Genomic DNA, 20469 nt, shown 5'->3' on the forward strand with positions numbered 1-20469 from the left:
TGATCCCTCAGGCACTGATCTCTTAGGTGCCAGGCTGATTGCCCTGCCCAAGGGGCAGACTGAAAGCACATTCCACCAAGAATTAGGGGCCCCGCATTCTAGTCCAGCCCCATCAGTGACTGGCTGCCCCATCTTGGATGAGTCACCACCTCCTGGATCTCAATTTACTCTTCCAAGTAATTAACACCTGCCTGCCCTCCTCACCTCCCCACCCCCAGAGACGTGGTAAGGATGAAGTGAAACAAACACTCATGAACAGGAGAGCCCAGGTCTCTTACCAGCCCTCCTCCCCTTCCTCCTGGCCTCTGCTTTACCTTCCTCTCAGATCCCTGGGAGTGTTTCCCAGGGAGCAGTTTGCATACCACTGGGGGTGGCGATACACAAGGGTTATCAAATGTTGTGTGTATATTTTAATATGTGCTCATGTATACCTTTTGTTTATGGCAAAGTATAACAGGTTTTCTATCGTAGTGATATCCACTTTCATTTTAAAATAAACGTGCAAGTTAACATAAGTTGTAAAAAAGTGAGTTAAGAATTAGTAAATAATAAGTGAAGTAGTATTTGAGTAAGGCAAAAATCTTGAAAGTGGAATGTGAGTGGCTGGGTTTCGGAACTCCTGGATGGACTGAGGGGACACAACAACCTGGCTCTCCCGGCCCAGCACAGATCCCCAAGTCCTGGGGATGAGACACAGAGAAAACCAAAGGGCAAAGCCTTTTCGGTTGGTCCCACTGCCTGGTTTCCTTAGGGGGCCAGATGCAGCGATTTTACCAACAAATTGAGAACAACTAAGAAACTGAACACCGTTCTAGGATCCTCCATCCACACCACGGTGGGCTGGTCAACTTCTACCTCCTTCTTTTAGAACTTCCTGTCTTTGTTTTTCCTCATACCTACCTTCTCCCCAGGGGAAGAAGAAGGCGGCCCTGACCAGGCCATTCACCCCAAGGTATTAGGAATATATTGGGCACCTTCCCCAAAAGTGCATTTAAAGAGAAGCCTGGAGAGGAAAAAGTAACCTCCATGGCCAACGTCAGGCACCGTGTCATGCAGAAAGGGGGATATTCTTATCCGGAACAGCAGTGTTAGTGCTCCACAGCTCACCTTCTGCACTAAGCAGGGCAAGCTGGCCTCATGCCTGTGTCTTTAAGCATGATATGTGAGATCTCCTGTAGAGGAACCATCTAGAAACTTGATCCAGGTCCAGTCCCCTCCACACCTGCCACTATCTGCTGATCACCTGGGTCAAAGTGTCAGTGGGTCAACCTAGAACACCTACCTTCCCCGAGGAGCAGGAAGGAAAGAAGGTTCCAGCTGATTATCAGCCAGAACTTCGGGAGATGGCCCTTGGTTGTGGGGAGAGGGGAACAAGGTTGGGGGGGAACATATGCTTAAAATGTGCCCTTTCCTCTCCCCTCCTTCTATTATTGCCCACATACAATGTTTTGAAATATTTTCACCTATAAAACTGCATGGATGAAAAAATAATCTACCCCATTTTGATCATCAAAGACCCTCCATAGCAACCAAACACCAAGTTGGTACAATTCCAGGTGAAAAGCAAAGAAACGTAACCTTTTGCTTACGAATGCAGTCCCTTGAATATTTGAAAATCATGTTTCTTATTCCTTCTTCTGGAATCCAGCGTGGAAGTAGTAAATACCCAGTGCCCTCCAGCCTATAAAGGGGCAGGGGGCCCTGCAGCCTGACTCAGAGACTTTAAGAGGCAAGAAAACACTGCCCTGGCTGATCCTTGTGGAAAGTTGGAGAGCCTCTTGGAGAGTTACATTAATTCTTTCTCAATGGTGACTTTTCAGACACTCTTCTCCTAACAGTAGAACCTTGGATTTTCATGTGACCAAAGCAAAAGGTAAGATTAGGAGCTAAAAGGTAGGAAAAGGCCAAGAAAGGAGAGACTAAGGGAACAAAAGAGGAAGATCAAATCAAAAATACAGGCACAGGGCATGGGCAGACAATACATACACACATACACACACACACACACACACACACACATACACATACACCCGCACATACACACACATACCACACACACAGACCACACACACACACCACACACACATACATGTACACACATATACTACAAATGGCCAATAAACATATGAAAAATATTCAATCTCAACAGTAACCAAAGAGAGAACATTGAAAATCCCCCTTTCCTATCTAACTGAAAAATTAAACAACACAGCCAAGTGTTGGCAAGGGCGAGGCAAGTGGGTACTCTTGCACAGTTGGTGGGACAGCACACTGATGGATCCTTTCTAGGGCAATTTGGAAATGCCCATCAAAAGCCTTAATCAGGTGCATTGTTTATAATAGTATTATTTACAGAAACAAAAGAAATTTTAGAGGAGGAACACAATATAAATGTCCGACAATAAGGGAGTCAACGACTAGATGATGGTATCTCTCTATACCAGAACACTACACAGGCATTACAAGTAGGAGGGTTGAGTGATCTTTAATGGCATAGAAATAAACATGCTCTAAAACAGAGGATGTTGTACCAGCCCATACCTTCAAACTATATATGCATAGAAAAGACTAGAAATGAATGCACAAAAACGTCACCAGTGATGTTTTTCCAGGTGATGGAATTACAGATATTCTTTTTTTATGTTTGCATGTCTCTATTTTCTAAATTTTATACAATGATCAAATTTGGCTTTTGTAATAAGAAAAAGATCAATAACATATTTAAAAAAAAAAAAAGAGTCAATGAAGTCACAAGTTATTACGATGGGAACCACAGAGGAACGGGGCAAGTGTTCAAGGCCAGCTGGGAGGTGGGAGATAAGAGATAAAGAAATTGAGAGCTGAAGCCCATTGGAACAGAACATATGTTTATTTCTGCCCAGCTGGTTGCAAGAAAAGATGGAAGTTGGAGACCACAGGGTACATGCTGGAGGGGAGTGTGTCAGCCTTCTGTTGTTCTACTGAGTGACTGCGAGAAAGTGACTTCTCCTCTCCTGGCCACCAAGTTCCCTTCCCCCTGACAGCCCGTGATGCTATGTGAGCAGGGTATTATGATGCTGGTACCCACATGTGATGTCCCCCTTTTTGGAAAGGCAAATATGTTCAACAATGGGGTGAGGTGAGGTCAGGACTTTAGGGGACAAAGGTGTGATAAAATAGGACATGGGGTACAGTGTTCTTACACGCTTTGTTCCCCTGCCCCCTGTAGAGCAAAAGCAATAGAATTTAAGGCTTTGGGCCAGAGATGCACTTGAAATAAGTTGTTTCACTCCTCATAAAACGAGGAGGTGTTGGGGCAGCATGCTGGAACTCTAGAAGGGGCAGGTTCGCATTCCCTCCACCATGCCCGGACTGGAACTCACCTTCTTGGGCATCAGGAGAAAAACAAGGGAATAGGAAGGCAGGGAAAGCTGCCTTTGAACCCGGAGGGGACTCTTGGTAGATACCCATCACAAGGGTGCCTCAAGAGTAGTTGAAAACACAGTACGCTCTGGACTGCGCCCATCCCTCCATCAAGCCTCCAGGCCTTCTTGCATTTCCCACTTCCTTGAACCCCAGAGCACACAAGCCTGCTCTTGGGAAGGCCACAAAGAAGACATGGGATCTCACTTGGGCCCTAGCCAATAGGAAGACCCTGGAGGGTGGCAAGGGAGATGGGACTGCCAAGAGCAAGACAGAGGCCTGGCAAGCCCAGCCCAAGCAGGGAGGGATGGCGGGCAGGCCAGCCTCAGCACTGACCTCTGGGCATGTCCATGGGGTTGAAGCTGGCCAGCAGGTCACGGCACCACTGGCGGTCACCTTCCACCTTGCTCAGCCAGTTGTTGCAGTTGAAGTAGTAACGGAGGTGAGGCCGCTTCATGTCGGTCACGATCACACGGTCCAGGTACCAGCTGGCGTTCAAGCCCGTGTTGTCATGCTCGATCCTGAGGCAGAAGCAGACACCCACACTGTCACTAGCAGAACAGAGACAGCACCCCTTCCATTCTGAAATACCCAAATGTCTACTCCAAAGAGAGGTTCGGTCATTTGTTACTGTTGCTGCTTGACCTCTCAAACCTTAGTTTTCTCACCTACGAAATGGGGACACCTTGCAGGTGGATGTGCTTATTAACGAATGTGGCATTGATACACTGCCTGCAAGGAAATATTGCCTTCCTCGGAAAATCCAGAATCGCCAAGGCTTGCAGCGGGACCATCTTGAGCTTCCCCTCTCTCCCTGACTCCCAGACCCCGTAGATACTCTCCTTAGTCCCACCACCCAGAAGATCCCCCATGGCCATCTAGATTGGTCTTATCCCCTAGAAATGTCACAGGAGTGCATGTGCAGGCCATATATGTAGTTTTAGATTTTCTAGTAGACACAGTGAAAAAGAAATTGGTGAAATTAATTTTAATAATATATTCCATTTAATCCATTTATCATTTCAACAGGTAACCATGTAAAAATTTATTAATGAGCTATTTTACATTCTTTATCTTGTACTAATTTTTCAAAAATCTGGTGTATTTTTGTATGCACAGCACATCCGATTTGAACCAGCCACATTTCAAGTGCTCAATAGCCACATATGGCCAGTGGCTACTGTATTGGGCAGCATAGACCCAGACTCTTCAAAATCTGGCCCCTAACATCTTCTCCCACTCCCTATCGCCCTCTTCATCCTTGGCAGTCCCAGTTTCCTCTCTGAGGTCCAGTTTCTTCCCCAGAACTTGACCTCTGGATGACCTTACTTTGTACTAAGCATCTTATCCCTGCCCATCACAGTGGGCCTTATTCTTGCCAGCCTTAACTAGACAACTCCAACTCAAGACAGATGGGTGACACACATGATATACACAGGGATGCGTGCCTGTGCCTGGCATAGAGCCTGGCACATAGTAGGACCTCAGCTTAGTGGTTGCCTTTGCCCACACACTGACACTATCTTCTGACCCTCCTCTGTAAGAGCCCCTTCCCTGCTCGTCACCCCCTTCCCCTACACAACCAGTGCCAGGGCCCTCACAGGTCCCTTATGTCCCCAGTAAGGAGAGATCATGGTTCTAGATTTTCTAGTGGGAGGAAGAAAAACCAAGACCAAACTGAGGCAGCTTTGACTTCTGTCTGGGCCCATGTCTGGGTACAATCAGACCACAGATGATCTTGTCATTCTGACAAATGGGTATGGACTTGAAGGGAGTGGGTAGCAGCAAGGAGAGGGGCAAAAACATACAATTGAAGGCTCTTCCTTGGTAACCAGGCCGATGGATTTATCCCTCCCCACCATTCATGAAAACTCCCCCAGAGAGAGCAAGATGCAGGGAGCTCTCTGAAAAAGACATCCTGCAGCGTGATCTGGCACCGCTAACACTCACTGAGTGCTCACTGTATGCTAGTTCCTCACTGAGTCCTCTCTAACCCCAGGAGCCAGGCACCATTATTACAGATGAGGAAACTGAGGCTTGGAGAGGAAACCTGTCCAATGTCCCACAGCTGGTAAATGGCAGGGCAGAAATTTGAACCAAGGCAAACTGGACTCAGTCTGCTCTTAACCCCAGTCCTAAGGTTTCTCAGAGTGTATTTCCCAAGTTTGTGAAAAATTGTCTCAAGTTGTCTTAACCCAAAGAAGTGACTCTCTAACAGGCAAGTTTAGGGCTCCATGACTCAGGGTGGGAGGGAAAGATTTGGGCCTTTGGTAACCCCTCCAATGACACCAGGAGAGTAATCAACATCCAGAAAGTGTCAATAGTGAAGTCAGTTCCTAAGCTACCTGCCATCATCTCACTCCCCACCCTGGATAGTGGCCAGATTCTCACCTGATTTTGTAGATGAGACCCACGTTGTTGGTTCTCACTCGGAACACGTCGACGTTGGCTTTCTCGAAGGCAGATTCGCTCCTGCAATGAAGGTGTGCACAGTTAGCACAGATCAGTGTTTGGCTCACAGGCCCGGGACAAGAGCCAAGGGCTGGCATCCCCCTTCTTCCTCCACCGTCCCACTCCAGCAAGTGCTACCAGCCACCGATCCCATTCTGAGATTCCTTTCTGACCTGGTTTGGAGAGGCAGAGGGCAAGGATGATTATTATTCATTCCTTGCTTTCACACCCAGGTTCTCACGTGATCCTTGCTGTGTGTCACTAAGGCAAGCATGGTGGGCAATATTAGCCCCATTTTAACAAACAAGTAAGCTGCTAGTTGGTAGCAGAGCTGGAACCAGAATCCGGCTCTCCCAAGTCGTGATCGAATGCCCTCTGGTTGCTCTGGGTTGGGACAGTGGAGGAGGAAGGAAGATGTGATGAATGCCATGGTGCTCTTGGGTCGGCAGGCCTCCTGGCCTCTCCTCCTCCCTTGCCTGGCTGTTGCTGGGGAGAGTTGCAATGGCAGCCCCAAGTGGATGCAGACCTTGGGTGGTGGTCCATGGTCCTGCCATTCCAACAAGAAAGGAAACATTCAACCCAAACCAGCAACCAGGGCAGTGAGGGCTGTGAGGGAATGCATATCTGACATCCTGCAGACGGTGTGAACAGAGGCAAGTGACCTGACACGTTCTGCAATGAGGTGCCCAGGCGAGTCCAGACTCCGGAGCATCCTAGATTTGATCAGCTTAGACATGCGAGGCTGGAGTAGCCTCGCCTGGAAGTCCTCTGGGAGTGGAAGCCTGAATCTCACGTGGACACTTGCTCCAACCTCTGTGTGTGCCAGGACCCCCACCATTTGAGCACAGGCCAGCCCATAGCTCTCCCCACCCCCTCAGTGAAGCCCCTGCATGCCTGAGAGATGTAGGCCTCCCCCCGTGCTCCCAGCCCTGGCTGTCAGCACTGGCACGCAGCCCCCAGGAAAGAAAAACACAGAAGACATGCGCCTATTTATTGGCCATCAGTGTGTTTCAAAATAAAGGGAGAGGTGAAGGGCCTTCTCTGAAGGCAACAAGGCTCAGACTCCCTCAGTAACAGAAGGTTTTTAAGGTTCTACAGGCTCAGAGGCTGTGATTCTGCAAACAAACCCACTTTGGCAAACAGTCTGGCCTGGGAAGAAGTTTCCCTAAGTTGGGCACATCAGGAGACACGAGGCCTAAGAAGTGCAAAGCTCATGAAATCAGGTGAAAATATATGCTGAGGCAGCCTTATTGGGAAAAAGAGGCCCCAATGGTGCAGTCTAGGCACAGAGGGTGAGGAGGAGAGAGTGGGAGGCCTTCTGGGTTTTGCTGGAGTGAAAGGGCCGACCTCGGGCTTGCTGCATGTACCTGAGGCCCAGGCGGTTTCAGCCCCGGAGGAAGGGCGAGACTGAGACAGTGCATGGCCCCCAGAGTCTCTACTCCACCGTTGCCTTTATTTAATATTTAAACAAATTTAAACATTGAAAGGTTTCGCTTTGGAAGAATTCATAATTCTAGTCTCTTGAAAAAAGAAAAGAAAAAAAAGGCAATCTGCTGTGGTCCATCCAGACAATGGAATATTATTCAGCAATAAAAAGAAGCAAGCTCTCAAGCCATGAAAAGACATGGAGGAACCTTAAATGCATATTGCTAAGTGAAAGCAGCCAATCTGAAAAGGCTACGTACCATGTGATTCCAACTATATGACATTCTGGAAAAGGCAAAACCATGGAGACAATAAAAAGATCAGTGGTTGCCAGGAGTTAGTGGGGAGAGAGGGCTGAATAGGCAGAGCAGAGGGGATTGTTAGGGTGGTGAAACTATTCGGTGTGATACTGTGATGGTGGACACTTGTCATTATACATTTGTCCAAACCCACGGAATGGACAACACCAAGAGTGAACCCTAATGTAAATTATGGACTTTAGTTAATAATATCAATATTGACTCAACAATTGTAACAAATGTATCACACTCATGCAAGAAGTTAATAATAATAATAGAGGTGATAAGATGGAGAATGCGGTCTGTTGGCTCTTGAAGAAGAGCAAGGAAAATGAGAAGTCTTCTCTATGAAGAAGCAGTACACCCTCCCTCTTGGGAAAATAAACTTACCGGGCCCATCATTTAAAGGGAAATGAAACCAAACCAGCTGTCAGGAGGGTCTGGCAGATGTCGGAATCTCACATCCAAAGGTGAATAACAGCACATCCTGTATTTTGTTTCAGAGTCAAAACATTTGTTAAATGATTTGGAAAACGTGGACATTGGACATTGATCCTGTGCATCAGGATTGTGTGAATAGGAAACAAAAAAATGAATATGAGGTATTTTCTGTTTCAATATATGAGACAAGAAATTTGATTTTTAGAATAAGTAGGTAAGAATCTCTACACCAAATAAATTCCCTAAGAAACAGTCACCCTGGGGAGCTATATGATGGAGTATTATGCAGCCATTAAAAATCCTGCTATAAAAGAAGATTTAAGAAACAGAAACAGGTTTATGATATAGGCTCAAAAGAAAAAGCAGGTTGCAAACAGAATGTACAAACAGAACAACCAATACAAACAGAATGCCAACTTCATTTGAGAATAATAAAGAGTAGGAGGATTTATACAAAATCATCATGTCTACATGGCGAGACTATTATAAAGTGTTGGTTATTTATTCTTGTCTGTATATGCTTTTTAATTTTCTGAAAGGAGTACTTTTTTTTTTTTTTTTGCTTTTTGTAATTATGAAAAAAGCACAGTCCCCGGTTTCAGTAACCCCTACCCCACCCAGCCCATAGTTGCCTGTGGCGAATTCTCTAGAATGAGTTTGAGGATTGCTGGTTTCATCTGCTAAGGGTGCATGGAATTTGGGAAACAGCCAATGCCAATGAGTAGTAGAAGAGGAGGGTGATTTGGAAGGAAAGCAGCTGGCTTTCTGGGTGCCTCTGACAAGAGTTCTGGAAGAGAAGCTCTGACAGCTGCATTCAGTAAGGGGAGCACCACGCCTTCAGAAAGGTCCTGGGCACATAACCAGAGGGAATGTGGATTTGTCCATTCTGGCATGTGTGTTAAATGGTTGACCACAGTGCTTTACCATCACTTGGAAAACAAATTTTTAAAAGTGAGAAGGAAGAAGGGCGACCAGGAGAGAAAGATCTACCAAGGTGGGCAGAGGGAGGCTCCACGCTGTCTCAGGACCACCCTGGGGCATTCCAGGGCATGACAGGATACGAAGCAATCATCCACGGTGTTTACAAGATGGAGACCAAATCTTCTTGGCAGACAAGAGGAAGGCCTTCTGCACCACAGGAGTCTCTCTTCAGAGGAAGGAAAGGAAAGGACTGCAGAGACAGGGCTATACTGATTCCTTTCACTTGGGGAGGGGCCGGGATAACCCCAAACAAACCCCAACCCCAATCCACTTGGGCTCAGATTCCAAAATTCCCACTTCTGGTAAGTCAGAGTACAAATGCCTGTGGGTTTCAGAAAGCTGACTGGAGGTGGCGTGGACAGAGCAAAGGACAGGGGGTCCCAGGTCAAAGGAAATACTAGAAATACAGACTTCTTCAGGATTCCTTGTGAAAGACTGCAGCTTCACCATGGCTCCTGGTCGATCCGCAAATCAAGGCTAATGCCATACTGCCCCCAGCCTGTGCCTGCCGTTCAGCAGGGACCCCACCCCCCACCCCGGAGAGCTTTCACAGGCCGCATGGGGCATTTTAGCCATCAACAAGGGAAGAGGCAGCAGGCTAAAATGCTAGGCATTCTCTGACACTCTCAGATGGTGAATTCTCAACAGGAGAAGTGCGTTCCAGAAGATACATGAGATCTCATCCTTTTGCCGTATTCTGAACATGTGACCCAGTATTGAGGAGTCCTGGGTAACAGGGAGGGGAACCAGACATGGGGGCTTCCTCTGGGAGCTGGAGCTTTTGGCATTAAGCTGTATGGGGTTGGGGTGGAGGTCAGCTAACAGGGAGTCCAAGTGAACATGTCATACTCCTTGCTGCCTACAAGAGTGTCCACTGTGCACCAAGGAATTGAGACACAAGGCCATGAGGGTGAGAACAATCAACAATTTAACATCAGGCACCAAAGGTCTTGCAGCAGGAATTATTTTGTATTGTAAAAAAAATAAAATCCTGATAAGCCATTTGAGAGCGGGAAGTGAAGTCCTAGAGCAGAGGAGAAAAAGCACAGGAAAGAGCAGGGGTTGAAGGGAGAGAGAGAAAAGAGGCCGTGTGAGAAGCAGGAGAGAAAGGTGGGGTGAGAGACATGGCCAGGGGCTGCAGAGAAAGAGGTCAGGGAGAAAGTCCAAGAAAGACTAGTGGCCTATCTAACATTCCATTTTAAGCTGTTTGCATTGCTGTGATGTGAACTCTCTCTGGTGCCCTGAGCTATTAGTGAAGTCTGATACACACAAAAATGCCTTGGAGTATCTGCGTGTGTGTGTGTGTGTGTGTGTCTGTGTGTCTGTGTGTGTGTGTGTGTGTGTGTGTGTGTGTGTAAAGCAAAGAAAAGGAGCTCAGTCCCAGCGGACATGTGGGTTTGGGTTTGGGATGACATGGTGTGGTGAGGAGGGAACAGCAGCAGACAGTGAGATGAGAGAAGATTTCGAGACCAGTGGATACTCTGAGCCAGACCCCAGGGATGGGCTGGGCTGACTGCATCTAAATCCCACAGAGCTTGGTGACCTTGCCACCATCTGCATCTGGGTTCAACCTGGAATTCCTTGGAGAGCAATGCTCCCATCCCAGACCCGTGGTCTCCATCTTGAATTGAAAGCGCCTTAGATGGCGAGGATTGTGTCTATGCAATTCTCTTTGTAGACATTTCTCTACAAAGCAGCCAGCCTCTGGTGTCCTCTTTCCCCATTTATCTGCTCACCACAGTCAGATTAATCTTTCTTGGCCGCAAAGCAAGTGGAGCGTCATTGATCAGCTTTCAAGCAAGGCCTTCTATAGTCGGGTCCTCCCCTGCCTTTCCAACCTCCCTCTCTGCCCCTCCATGCAGCTCTGAGCTCGCAGCCAGCAGGTCCCTTCCTGGCCCCCATAGGCCTGCGGTCCCCCTTGCTGACTCCACACTTTTGCAAGCTGATCCCCTTGGTTAAAGTACCCTCTTTCTGTTCCTTTCTTATCTGAGTCCTTTTCACCACTTGAGGCCCAGATTCCATGCCCTCTCCTGTAAAGTCCTGATCTAGTCACACTGATTCCACATCATTTACTGGGCTCTGACTATTGGCAAACAAGTGAGACAGATGTGGGAGGCACAAAGCAGACCTCCTCTCTCATCCTCCGGCTGCACCTGGTATCTCTCCACACATCACCTCTCCAGCCTCTCCAAGGCTTACAGCTGATACGACAAACCACACCCACACCCCTGAAACCACTCACTCCCCGTGGGCTCCTGCAGACCCCCCGCTGACCAGCTCGACTGGGGTCTTGGCCAGTCCTGTGTTCTTGCTATCCAACCTGGAGCATGACACAGATATAGGAGAGACCCATGGAGTGATTGGGGGATGTTGATTCCCACACGGGGGGCAGGCCTGGAGAAGCTGGCTGCCCACATGTGGTTTCAGCAGTGCCTGGAGACCTTCTGGCCCTGCCAGCTCATTCCTGTCTCAGACCCCTTTACCATGATGCAGTCTTTCCTTCCCCATTGAGAGGGAAGGCTGGGACCCAAACTCCTGGGGACAGGGACTCGGTGACAAATCTTCATGCCAGGTTATAAAAGGTGACTCTGGTGGCCTTCCTGAGAGGATGTTTTCACAAATGAAAAAGGTGAGGAAGAAGAATCTGAGAATACTAAATGCAGGAAAGAAGGACAGACAATGAGGAATCACCATCAAAGGAGAAAATGGTTCTTTTTGTTTAAAAATGTCAGGCTGGGACTCCAGAAGCCAGCTTGGCCAACTCCCCAGGGTCTGGTGGCTTCTCCCTGGAGGGGTGAACTCTGGGACGGTCACATGGCAAAGAGGATGGACATTTCATGTATTCTCATTACCGTGCCCACATCACTGGAGGGAAAGACTTCCACAAGCGAGTCACTCTGCAGTGTAAGTGGTACAAGAAGGCAGGTACCCTGTTCTGCAGAAACGGACAAAATAGGACGTTACGCCTGCCTCGATGCTGCATTTACGCCATAGCCCACATTCAGGGTAAACACGTGACACGGGGCCTGGTCAGTCTGCTAAGCACAGAGTTTGGGGATCTCCCCACCTGTGGACCGCACTCCTCTACAGCTTCCCCTGCCACCCTGGAGGTGCCAAGCCATAGACCCCAGAGATCACAACCTGCAGCCCTGGGAGGCCTTCAAGGGAATCTCCACACACCCGCCAGGGCCACAGGGCCATGTGCTCAAGGAAAATGTCTACATCAAGAACCTGGGGTTTCAGGACCAGCTTTACCGTTGAAAAGCTCCATGGCTACTTGCCACTCCTCTCTAGGCCTCAGTTTCCCCATGAATGGGTTGAGATAGATTTAGTGGTTTTCAAATTTTTCTTGGCTGTGGAACTCTTGGCTCAAATAGAATCTGACTCAGAAATTCGGTGGCACAGGCAAGACAACCATACGTCGAGCTGCTCCAGAGCAAGGAAGGATGGGAGCATGGGCCCAGAAGCAACTCATCAATCCCCAGTTGCATTCAGCACAGATTGAAAACCAGCTGCCTAGATCATCCCTGCAGCCTCTAGACATCTCTGGAATTCTATGATTCTACTAAAGTGTTCTCATGTTTTGCTGTGTGTATATCTGTGTGCTCACATGTGCGAGCGGGCAGAGAGGAATAGAAAAGAAGAGAGAGCAGCCCCTGCTCTCAATGGGTTACAGTGAAATGGAGGACAAAGCATACACACAAACACACACAAGCACATCTACACAAACATGCACACACAAACACACACAAGTATTCCATATGGCTGACTCGAGTGTGTGTTAGCTGGCAGGCAGGTCTATTGTGATGCTGGTCCTTGAGTGAGACATGATTGCAGAGCATTTTAAGTTCATGGATCCCTCACATGCATGATCTTGTTTCCTCCTCTCAACCACCCTGTGAGTTTGGCAAAAGAGGAATTATCACTTCCAGATCATGTATGAGGAAGCCAAGGCCTTGAATGCAAAGAGATTTGGCCAAAGTTACATAGCAACTAAGTGGTAAAGCTGGACCCAGGTTTCTTGGTCCTGAGTGTTTATTCTTCCACATCAAGGGACAGCTAATATGAATTCTTGGTAATTCTGAGATCCAAAGTAGGCATTACTGTACAAAAAAAACCAAGGCAGGAGCTAAGGAAGATTGACAGGAAATCACTGGGAGAGACCCGGCTGACATGTGATCTGTCGCTAGCAGAGGCCCCGTACCACTTAATACAGCTGTGGACACACATGTCTTCTCCCCTGGGTTCCAGAACCACATCAACCCTGACTAATGGCTCAGGATCCCACCAAGGCCTAGTTGGTACTCACTTGCTGGTGAGATGGAGCTTGGGAGATAGCCCATTCTCTCCAAAAATGGTGATGAAGACGTTGGCATCTGTTCCTGCACCACGAATGTCCCCCGTGGCTGTGACCACCTCGTACACTGGAGGAGGAAAGGAGAAGACAGATGGCAAACTCAGAAGAAAACCCGGAATCCCATGTGAGCTCGGAGAAGCCACAGCTGCTGCCAGCCCCGCTGGGATGCCCAGCCACAAAGGACTCCGTGAACCCCTGCTACAACCCACAAGCCGCTGAGCCAGGGTCAGAGCCACACCAAGTCCTGCTGCGAAACCAAAACCTCCCCCTTAATGCTGAGCACTCATTTTACAGGTGAGGAACCTGTAGGTAGGGGGACAAGCCGAGGTCACACTCTATACAGTGTTACCACCAGAGCCCAGCCCAAGGCCTCCAGACACCTAGTCTGTGATCTTTCCAACACAGCACGTGGATACCCTCCTAGACACAGTCTTCTTCAGAGCCTGCACCTGGCTCTCACCTTCCTCTCTGACCTCTACCCCATGCAGCTGCCTTACCAACCCTCCCCTCGCGTGATCTCCTGGGCATTGCCACTGCGATCTGAGGATAAGCCATCCCAGGCCGGGTGTACAGAACTTTGCCAGGGGGTCCCTCTTTGGTGGGGGAACTGACTTCCTCTCGTTGTCTCCTTGAAGCTTATTCTGTTTCCTGTTGACACCTTTCCTTTTGATGTCCCTGGTTCTGATGAAGGTCCCCATCAAAGTACTGTGAGGGCGAGAAAGGAAGCAGCACATTTGCGCGACTCCCTGTCTTTTGTGATGACCAGAGCCTTAATTCTTCACAGTCTACACCGCAGGGGTGCCTGATCAGCAAACAACTCCTAGATCCCTCCTTGGGACAGCTGCAGGACCTGAAGTGTTGCCCACATGGCTTACACATACACAAGGGCATTTCCAAACCAAGCGTCCACAGGAGAATGACCAGCATGGTGGAAATTCTAGAACCACATCACATAGAGGCCTGGGGATGTTGGCTTGGAGAAAAGGAGAGTCCAGGGTACAGATGAGGGATGAAGAAACTACCTCAATGCTTGATTCAAGGAGACACAGCTACTTCTTAAATAGGACACTAACCATTCAAAAAAAATGATAAATTGGATTTAATAAAAATTAAGACCACCAAGACAATGAAAAGACAAGCCACAGACTAGAAAATATTTGGAATGCATATGTACAATAAAGGACTCATACCCAGAGGTTATAAAGAATTCACACAAATCACTAAGAAAAAGAGAGCACACAATTTTTCTAATTAGCAACAATTTCTTTAAAAGATAAACATACACTTACCATAAGATCCAGAAATTCCACTTTTAGGTATTTACCCAAGAGAAATAAAAACACATCCACAGAAAGATCTGCAAGCAAGTGTTCATAGAAGCTTTATCCATAATAGGCCTAAACTGGAAACAACCTAAATGTCCATCACCAGTGAATGGATAAACAAATTGTGGTATATCCATACAATGGAATAGTACTCAGCAATAAATAGTAATGAACTACTGACACACACAATACAGAAGAATCTCAAGCGTGTTATGCAGACACAAAACACTACACACTATAATGCCATTTATATGAGACTCTAGAAAAGACAAATCTAATCTATTACAACAGAAAGCAGGACATGGTTGCCTGGGATTGGGAATAGGGGGAATTGACTGAGAAGGACATGGGGAACTTTTGGGGGATAATTTAAATATTCTATATACAGATTGTGCTAATGATTACACAGATGTGTACATTTGTTAATACTCAAAAAAGCACATTTAAATAGATGCATTTTATTATAAAGTAAATTATATTTCAATAAAGTTGAAAAATGGACAAAAGACTTATATTGGCATGTCACAAAAGAGGATATCCAAATGGCCAATAAACATATGGCAAAGTGCTCAGCATTATTATTCAACAGAGAAATGCAAATTAAAATTACAGTGAGACACTACTATGTTCCCACCAGAACTGCTCAATACAAAGACTGACAATACTAAGTATTGGAAAGAATGTGGAGCCATTGGTGCTCTCATACATTGCTGGTGGGAGTACAATTCTACTTCCAATTATAAATCCAAGAGAAATGAGTGCATGTGTCCATCAAAAGATGTGTACAAGATCTGTGGCAGCTTTCTGCATAATAGCTAAAAACTAGAAATAACCCAAAAGTCCATCAACGATAGAATGGTTAAGTAAATGGTGATATATTCATAAAACACAATAGTATACAACAGTAAAAAAGAACAAACTATATAACACGTCACAATATGGGTATATCTCTCAGATGTAATGCTGAGTGAAAGAGAAGCTAGACACAAAAAAAGTGTATAATGTATGATTCCATTTATATGAAGTTCAAGAACAGAAAAACCTAATCTGTCATGATAGAATCAGGAGAGCTGTTACCTCTGGGAAGGAGAGTGAAGGAATTTTTTGGAGGTTGGAGATGTTCTGTGTCCTGTTCTGAATGATGGTTACAGAAGCATGCACATATGTAAAAATTCATCGTGCTGTACCTTTATGAGTTTTGTGCTGTATATATTATTCTTTAATTCTAAAATTTTAATTTAAAAAAGTTCAGATCGGGCCGGTCCCGTGGCTTAGCGGTTAAGTGTACGCGCTCTGCTACTGGCGGCCTGGGTTCGGATCCCGGGCGCGCACCGACGCACCGCTTCTCCGGCCATGCTGAGGCCTCGTCCCACATACAGCAACTAGAAGGATGTGCAACTATGACATACAACTATCTACTGGGGCTTTGAGGGGGAAAGAAAAAGGAGGAGGATTGGCAATAGATGTTAGCTCAGAGCCGGTCTTCCTCAGCAAAAAGAGGAGGATTAGCATGGATGTTAGCTCAGGGCTGATCTTCCTCACAAAAAATAAATAAATAATAAAAATAAAATCTGTGCTTTTAAAAAAATAAAAAATAAATAAATAAAAAAGTTCAGATAACTGAAGAACTATCTTGTGGAAGACAAATATCTTGTGGATAACACAAAATTCTGTTTGGCTCCTCAGGGGAGGACCCCAACTAGTAAAGTCCCCTGGTCAACACAAAGAACAAGTATCAACAGCAAGATAGGGTTGCTTCTAGCACAGAGCCTGGAAAATGGGAGATGCTCAATAAATATGAATGAATGAGCAAATAAATGAATGAATGAATGAAATATGAACTATGGAACTAAATTGACCAGTATTTGAATCCCAATTCTACAATTATTTGCTATGTGATTTCAACCAAATTTCTTACTGATCCTCAACTTCCTCATCTCTGAAGTAGAGATAATTTCTTCCTTGAAGGATTATGAAAAGGATTAAATCAAATGAGATAAAGTTTTCAACATTTATACTCATTGACTTAGCATTTCCGCTTCTGGGAATTTATCTGACAGACACTCTTCCATGGTTGAATGAAAGATATGCATTCCATAAGGGGTAGACTGTTATCACCACCACAGTCATCATCTTACCCACATCATCATCACATCATCATCATCACCATCATCACCTTCATTGTCATCATCATCATCATCACCACCACCATCATCTCCATTGTTGTCATCATCATCATCCTCACTGCCACAATCTCCATTAACAACATCCCCAAGAAGTCTGCCTTGGAAAATTATATCTCAACAGATGCTGGGCAACCCCTGTCTGGGATGCAGGAGAGGAGAGAGCCCAGGGCTGGAAGCTTGTGCAGGATGGCCTCTGCGGTCCCTTCAATCTGATATGAATCACTCCTCCCCTCATGGGCCCTGACTTAGTCAGGAGATAGACTTATGAGCCAGGCTCAGCCTTCCCTCAGAGGATTAAGAGAGCTGCTCTCCTCCCTCTGGCTATTGGTGAACTCCAGTGTAGCCTTGGGGCAACCTGAGGAACAGAGAAGGAAACCTAGGATTTTCTCCTCTTCGTTCTTCTTCCCCATCACACTTTCCAAGGTTCTCCATGTAATGCAAGAGCCCAGAACTCAAAGGGAGTAGGAGACATGTCATTCTAGAACTGAGAGTGTGGGTGAGGCTCAGCATGTGACTACCGTTAGCATCGTCCACATTCCTCGCCCGTGTCCTGCAGCTGACTGGAGAGTCAGAGGATCCGTGTCTCTTAGAAATGTCAGCGTGGCACCCACCTCCATCTGCTCTTCTCCAGCTATTTTTACCACAGTCAAGATTGGGCAGTACAAGAGCCAGGACCAGCCAGACCAGCTAGACCAAGTCCTACCTCTGCTACCTGCTAGCTTTGTGGTCTTGGGCATGTTACTCAACTTCACTGTGCCTCAGTTTCCTCATCTGAAAAAGAATATAATAGGAACCCAACCCGTCTTGTTGGGTCATTGTGAAGATGAAATCGGTTCATATGAGTAAAGTGCTCAGCGTAGTGCCTGGCGCACAGTATAGCATTCTATTTGGCAGCATCCTGAGATGAAAAGAGAGACTTGCCTTGGGAAAGGAACTTGCCTTGAAGTTCTTGTCCTCTCTCCTGCTTGTGACCTTGCTGAAGTCACTTAAGTTCTTGGAGCCTCAGTCCTTAACCTGTGAAATGGGACTAATCACACCACCTTGACTGTTCTCAGGGATCTTGAGGATTAAACACGAGAATGGAAGTGAAAAGGCTTCAAAAAGGGTAAAAAGAAGAGGGAACATGTGAGGGACCATATAGTCACATTATGGCACAGACAGAAGTGGACAGGGTGGTGGCTATCAGAGGCTCTAGAATGCTCTCACCAGCAATATGTGGGCTGAAGAGAGTCACTCCAGCAGCTGAGCATGTCAAGGATGCTGCCCCATATCTAACCCCAAAGCATCTCCTGCCACCAGATGGTCAGAGCTTGGAGCATGTGCACTGGGAGAAGGGGGCAATGCCTCTCTTGTTCTAGGCCCCTCTTTCCTTCTCACAAGCCCCATCTCCACCACAGGAGATGCCCAGACACCATGCTGGGAAAGGAGCCCCAGCTGAGCCACAGCCTTCATGGTGCCACAGTAATGACCACCTTCTCCGAGCCTGGGTCTGTGCTGGACACTGGGTGAGGGGTGGCGACAAACACAGGAGGCCCCACCCTCACGGACGTCAGGGTGGCTGAGGCCACGAGCCCAACACAACAGACTTGCTGTGGAACAATGGAACAATGAAGAAGCACGTGTAACCAAGGAACTTACAGTGGACTGGAATTAAGGAAGCCTTCACGGAAGAGGGGGACCTGAGCTGGGCTTTCAAAGTTAGGACAGGAAGAGGGAGAAACAGGAGGGCGAACAAGCCCATGGGCAGGCACAGAGCAAGCATTCAATAAATATTTGGTGGGTGAAAGAATGAATGAATATGGTGCCTACAGGAACTAGTGAGCCACTTTAGAGTAAGCACTGGGAATTGAAATGCCTTCAGGGACCAGGCGGGCAGCATCGATGACTAAAACAGACCTCTTATGAGATGATAGGGAGTGGTGGAGACTGTGACACACTGGAAGTCCGCTGCCTATAGGCGTTCACAGTCAAACATATTTTAAAATACTGTAAAGGCAAAACAACAACCAGAACAAAACAAAAAATCAAAAAAACCTCTGCAGGCCAAAATTGGCTCCTGGGTCCCCAGTTTACCCCTTCTAGGGTGTCGCTGGCAAGAAGGTGGAGCATTTCAAAGCAGGTCCCATAAACCCCAGAAGAAGATCAGACTAAAAGGAGAAGACCCTGGGATCCAGAGCACCACTGCCCTCCCCACGTGGGCCACAGCATCTCCTTGCAAAGCCTCAGGCCCCTATCTCCATCGGCCATGGTGGGCAGCAGCCCTCAGCCTCCACTGGGCATGCGATGAGGGATCAGGCCTCCTCCCAACCCCTTCACAGCCAGAGCAGGTCGGGCACTCTGCCTGACGCAGGCCACACTGTGGAGACCAGGCTAGAACGTGGTTCCTGGGATGTGTAGGACCTGGACAGTGTAGGCACTGCGGTTCTAGTGCCCCTAAGACTTTGACTAAGGGCAGGTTGCCTTGCCTCTCTGTACAGAGGGGGACCGTAGCGTAATTCCTGCCCCATTTACTCCAAGGGGATGTAGCACAGACGCAATAGGATAATCCATGAGTAAGGGGCTGGGTTGGAACCTAAAATTCCTCCCTCAAAGCAACACACAGGACCCCTCGCCCCCCTCTACCCCTGCCAGTGCCCCCTGCCCCACTATGTCCCCTGCGGTGCCTCCCTCCCCACTCTGTCCCCTGCCCGTGCCCACTGCCCCACTCTGTCCCCTGCTGTGCCCCATGGGCTGGGACCACACCTTTGGCCTTATAGTACTCATGCTCCAGCTCCTCCTCATCATCCTCCGAGGCATAGTTGAGCAGCTCCTGCTCGTACAGGGCTAGGAAGTCGATGTCTTTCTTTCTCCTCTTTTTCTTCTGGGGCATCATTTTGTCAGCTGCCCCTTCCTGGCACTCACTGGCTCACAGCACCCACCTCCCTGCCCCTCTTTGGGCCCACGGCCTCTCTCCCTGAGCTCCCGCATGCACGGGGCCCCTGTAGCTTCAGGTCAGGGTGGGCCAGAGCCCACGCTTGGGTCCCCCGTGCCCACAGTGCTGCTCCTGCTCCCCTGAGCCAAACCTCTGTGCTGTATCTCTGCCCTGCCTGTCCCTGACCCCTCTCTCTGCCACCCTGTCACCGGCCACCTCCTCCTGCACCTGCCCTGGGGTTTCTCCCTGGGCTTCATCACTTATTCATGGGGACCGAGGGCAGGCTGTCCTCCTTACTCCCCGCCCCTCCTCGCCAGCCCCCTCTCCTCCCTTCAGAGAGAATCAGGTGACATCAAGCCCTTGGCATTGGTTTCTCACCTGGTCTCACAGCAAGGGGGCCCCCTGGGACACCTCCAGGTCACCCCAGGGGCAGGTAGGGGCCTCCCACCATGGAAAGCCCCCTGGTATCACAGCCCTCGAGGGCTGCCAACTGCCCCCCCAGGACTGGGACCTTCCTGAGGAGGGCAGGGCCCCAAATTGGTCAGTCTCCCGGGACTCAGAGGCCTCCGTTTCTCTCCATTATTCATGACCTCTGATCATCTTACGGAGCAGGCAAGGTTCTTACCGGATGCTTCTCATTCTCTCTCTCTGGTTTCATCTTCTCAAGACTGCTGGCTTCTGGAAGTGACCA

The 20469-nt window shown here is 47.9% G+C and overlaps 1 protein-coding gene across 2 annotated transcripts in view; it reads right to left on the reverse strand.

Moving 5' to 3' along the window:
- Positions 1-19739, reverse strand: part of LOXHD1 (lipoxygenase homology PLAT domains 1) — a 176503-nt gene extending 156764 nt beyond the window's left edge. For both annotated transcript variants that reach the window (XM_058556571.1, XM_058556570.1), the window contains exons 1-4: positions 19610-19739; positions 13309-13423; positions 5794-5874; positions 3739-3923 (exon numbers count right to left, since the gene is read on the reverse strand). In XM_058556571.1, the coding sequence (XP_058412554.1) occupies positions 3739-3923; positions 5794-5874; positions 13309-13423; positions 19610-19739 (511 nt within the window). The remainder of the gene's footprint in view (positions 1-3738; positions 3924-5793; positions 5875-13308; positions 13424-19609) is intronic.
- Positions 19740-20469: the final 730 nt, after the last annotated feature.

This window comes from Diceros bicornis, chromosome 16 (genome assembly GCF_020826845.1).
Source record: "Diceros bicornis minor isolate mBicDic1 chromosome 16, mDicBic1.mat.cur, whole genome shotgun sequence".
Lineage (NCBI taxonomy): Eukaryota > Metazoa > Chordata > Mammalia > Perissodactyla > Rhinocerotidae > Diceros > Diceros bicornis.